Source organism: Poecilia reticulata, linkage group LG4 (assembly GCF_000633615.1).
Source record: "Poecilia reticulata strain Guanapo linkage group LG4, Guppy_female_1.0+MT, whole genome shotgun sequence".
Classification (NCBI taxonomy): Eukaryota; Metazoa; Chordata; class Actinopteri; order Cyprinodontiformes; family Poeciliidae; genus Poecilia; species Poecilia reticulata.
Window position 1 is genome coordinate 3,581,741 of NC_024334.1, and position 4,883 is coordinate 3,586,623.

General features: G+C 40.6%; 1 protein-coding gene across 1 annotated transcript in view; it reads right to left on the minus strand.

Moving 5' to 3' along the window:
- LOC103463137 (uncharacterized) overlaps positions 1 to 1,017 on the minus strand; it is a 7,097-nt gene extending 6,080 nt beyond the window's left edge. Inside the window, exon 1 of the mRNA XM_008406324.2 lies at positions 603 to 1,017. Coding sequence (XP_008404546.1) covers positions 603 to 996 — 394 coding nt within the window. The 5' untranslated portion in view covers positions 997 to 1,017. The remainder of the gene's footprint in view (positions 1 to 602) is intronic.
- Between the last annotated feature and the right edge of the window lie 3,866 nt (positions 1,018 to 4,883).

Sequence of the window (4,883 nt, forward strand, 5' to 3'; positions counted from 1 at the left end):
TTAGTTTGTAAACTAAATATTTAATTTGGAGCTAAATATTTAGTTTATAAACTAAATATTTAGATCTGAGCTAAATATTTAGTTTGTAAACTAAACTAAATATTTAATTTGGAGCTAAATATTTAGTATTTCATCCAATTAAATCCTATTTATCTCATTAGTTATTGGTAACTAAATATGGATCTTGTAAGCTACAAATTTATTTAGCTAAATATTTAACTTACAAACCAAATATTTAGTTAGCAAGCTAATTGCTGTTTTAATATTTAATCGCATTCATTATTTTGCTTAAGCTAAATGTTTAGTTAACAATCTAAATATTTAGCTTACTTGTACTTTTAAGTGAACCTGAATTTCCATCAATCAAATTTCACTTGTTTATTCATAAAAGCACAAAAACCAACAACGGAAATGAGTTTAGAACATTATTGTTGTAATTTTCATATAAACTGGATCATTTATAAACGGTTATAAACTAACAGGAATGTCCGAATCTCCCTCTGAATGTCGGGATTTTTCCCAACGCGTCGCTTTAAGCTTCACGGGGACTGGATGTACCCAACGCGCCTCGCGCGCCGTGGACCGAGTCAGAGGTCACCTACCAACGAAGTCGTTCACTACATCCTTGACCAGATGTCCGACTATCGCGTACGCCACCGCCACCACCACCAGCGCGGCCATCACCAGGTAGAGCACCGCCTTGGGCAGCGGGATGGAGTCCCGGACCGGGGTCCGGTAGTCCGTCAGCAGCAGGTCGTCCTCCGAGTACGAGTACTGGAAGATGTGCTCCATGCCGGAGGTCTGGTTGGAGTTTGGCGGCGGGTTGCTTGTTGCCCCGTCCGGCTGCAGAGACGTCACCACCGCGGCGGTCACCGCCTCCGGTTTGTCCATCCTCGCCAAGCCGGTGGTTTTATTCACCAGAGGCAAAATCTTAGACAGGAAGTAGCTCCAGTCCTTCATGGCACTGGCGTTGCATAAATACATGTGGTCCTCCATGAGGTCGCTGAGGAAATCCACAAAACCCACGGGCGGAGGAGTCCGGCGTGTTTCTGGTGACCCAACAGGTCCGAGCGGGAGACGGACACCGAGTCAGGAACGCGCCTGCAAAACGTTTCCCTACTTTCTGTGACTGCGCGTCATGCGGCGGGGAGCGCGCCGCTTTTACGCACAGGCGGTTTCACCTCCAACAGCGAAACCGCCACAGATGGGAAAGCAGAAAAGAGGAAGAGCAACCAGACCGCAGGCAGAAGAACAAAGAAAAGATGAAAACAAGACGAAATGCTGCCGAGTCAGAAATGAGGCGTCTGATGGTGGATCCGACCCGATCCGATCCAGGAGGAGAATTTATGGTGGAGGACGGAAGGTCCGGAAGAAAGGAGGGGGGTGAGTTTCTGCCAAAAAGCTCATGAAGTTTGAGATTAATCAGAAATATTTGAGAAAACTAAAGATAATTGGTGACTTTCAAAAGGGAAAAATTTGCGAGAAAAAAAAAATCTGAAATTTTAGGATCGATTTCAGAATTTTTCTAGAAATAAACTAGAAAATCTGACATTTTGAGATTAACCCAAGAAACATTCAAGAAAAAAACGTGAAAACTTCTGAAAAGTCAAAAACTTCTAGAAAATTAAAACAGTTTGAATTGAATCTGAGAGTTTTTCTAGAAATAAAACAGAAAATTCTGACATGGAAAAGTCGCTATGCAAATTTTGAATTTACTCTGGGAAAAAAAAAAGAAGAAGAAATTTCTCAGTTTCAAAAGTTTAAAATTTGCCAGAAAAAAAATCAGAAATTTTGACATTAAATTCAGAATTTTTTATTTTTAGAAAAAAACAGGAAGTTTTTTTTTTGTTTTTTTTGAGTTTCAAAATTCGAAAAGTTGCAAGAAAAATGAAATTTCTGAGTTTGATAAATTCAAAATTTGCCAAAAGAAACAAAAATTTTAAAGTTTCAAGCTTTAATTTTTTATTTTGGTGCCTGACAATCTGTACGTTTTTACCACATTTTTTCCTTCCACTCAACTTTTTGGATACAGCAGAACTGTTTTGTTTTAGCAGCACTTACACACAGCAAAGGGGTGATTGTGGCTATAAGAATCTTTGCTCTATTGAAATGTTGTGACGAACAGATCCAATCTCCCTGTGAGTCGATGTTCGCTCTGCTGATGCGTGGAAACCATCAAACTCAGTTCAGCCCTGAATGGACTCCATGCTGTCAGAGATTTGTGACAGATCGATTGTCTGTCAGGTAAAATGTGCAGAATATTTGTCACATTAAAGAGGGAAACCGCTCATCCTGTTCCGTTTCGGGTTTCCTGACGTTTTGATAGTTGACGGTCTTCAGTGATGCGTCTTATTTATCGCAGAGTTGAATAAATTTCCGACCACATCCCGTTTCTGACGCCTGATCTGATCGTCTCAGTCTGAACAGCGACAGGTGACTCTAAATCTGGACTTAACCCGACGATCCTGTGATACCAGCAGCAGCTTTAATCACATCAGACGGATCAGATGGAGATTAATTTATAAAATGGACTTCACTGTTACGTCCTGATCTTAATATCCACAGGGGAAACAAGGGAAAGCGATGGATACATTTGTGACGTCGGTGGTTATTCTGAGCTTTGGGTCCAGAACATCAGTCATTAGATGGATGAAGAGTCCAATCTGAGTGATTAGCATTTTAGTGCAGCTAGCTAAGCTGTTAGCTGTGCTAACCTGACAGCAATAACCATAAACAGCACTTCCACTAATGCTAAAGCAATATACCAACATGGCATTAGCAGAAGCTAATCCTGAAGCGCTAACGTCAACCATGGTGACACCCACCAAAGCTAAGAGCGCTAAATTTCATCAAAGTTAGCTAAACATGCTAAACGAAACCATTAACTCTGCTATTAGCGGGTTAGCGGACGTCTTCCCACCTCTGGTTTCTCTCCTAACTGCGTCATGAAACGTGCAGCCGATGTTTTCTGGATCCAGGTGTCGGATGTGGTTCTGGATAATTTAGAGAATCATCAAAAGTTACTTTAGGGGATTAAAGATGAGCAGCTACAGGGCGTCATGTGACTGAAAGGTCAACTGCTGCTCGGTTTTAAATATGAACAAATATGAATTATTATGATAAATAATCTTCCTACGTATCAAAGTAACTGTGTTTATGCTTCTGTTTGAACAAATGGATGGATGGATGGATGAAGTTAAATCAGATTTTATTGTTTCAGGTCAGCTAGAATCACCAAAATGATTTATATTTACCAGAAAATGAGCATTTAGTTTTTTCCTTTGTATCTTTTTATTGCTCAATGCACACAGGCATAAATCACACTGCACGTTTTACCACTTAGATTCACTAGCAGGTGTGGATTTATCGTGTAAGTGCTGCTAAAACAGAACTAGTCAGTTCTCTGAGTGCTGTATCCAAAAAGTTGAGTGGAAGGAAAAAAATGTGGTAAAAACGTACAGGCTTCAAATAAAAAATTAAAGCTTGAAACATATCATGCTGACCTCAAATTTTTTGTTTCTTTTAGCAAATTTTCAATTTATTGGACTCAGAAATTTTTTGTCCTTTTCTTGCAACTTTTCAACTTTTTTTTTTCTAAACTTTTTTTGAGTTTCGAAACTCAAAAAGACTCTTCTTGTTTTTTTCTTAAAAAAAAAAAAAAAAAAATTCTGAATTTAATGTCAAAATTTCTGATTTTTTTTTCTGGCAAATTTTAAACTTTTGAAACTCTAAAATTTCTTCTTCTTTTTTTTGTTTGTTTTCTAGAACATTTCCCAGAGTAAATTCAAAATTTGCATAGCGACTTTTCCATGTCAGAATTTTTATTTTTTTCTATTTTCTATTTCTAGAAAATTCTCAGATTCAATTGAAATTTTTTTTTCTGGAAGTTTTTGTGCTTCCAGAAAAAAGCACATCTTCATAAAATGAAGATGTGAATGGAATGAAAGTGCTGAGATGACAAAATGATGGGAGGAGCTGTAAAAATGACCCATCCTCTGCAGCAGCCTTTGGAAAATGTTTTTGTTTTGAGGTCAGACTGCAGCTGCAGCTCATCCATGGGATAAAGACGCTTTATGAGCCACAATCAGCTCTAATGATGCGATTCATCATGTAAGGCCTGTTGCTGCTGTCCAGAGAGTTTTTATTAACTACAGCAGGAGCTTCAACGTATCCTCCTGTTTTCAGGATTATCATCTAACCTTCCTGTGTTGCCTGGTTGAATCCCAGCAGGGAGGAGGTGGATGTGGAGGAGGAGGAGGTGGAGGAGGATGTGAAGGAGGTGAGCCAGGCAGCGCCGAGCGGGACACCAAGAAATGAGGTTCCGTCATGTAGATTTACTGCCAACGATCACGTCGCTGTAATAACGTTACAGCGACGCTGATGAAAATGACGGGACGGGGCTGACGCTGACCTTGCAACCTGAAGTGAAACGAAACGTCTTCCTCCCCCGCCGAGCCGCAGCGCTAAATGAAAATCACTCATCCTGCAGCCATTAGCTTCTTAATGCTGGTTTGGCCACCAGTTTCTAAACTCTGTGAGGTCAGAAAGTTACGAAAGCGAAAGTTAAATCGTTCTGTCCTGGAAGTGAGGAGCTTTTCCCTCAAACTACAATCTGATCAAAAACAGAAAACACAAAGTCATCCGATGGCGGCGTTTCTACAGCGGCGTTTTTACAACGCCGTTTCTACAGCGGCGTTTCTACGACGCCGTTTCTACAGCGGCGTTTCTACGACGCCGTTTCTACAGCGGCGTTTCTACGACGCCGTTTCTACAGCGCCGTTTCTACGACGCCGTTTCTACGACGCCGTTTCTACAGCGCCGTTTCTACGACAACGTTTCTACGACGCCGTTTCTACGACGCCGTTTCTACAGCAGCGTTTCTA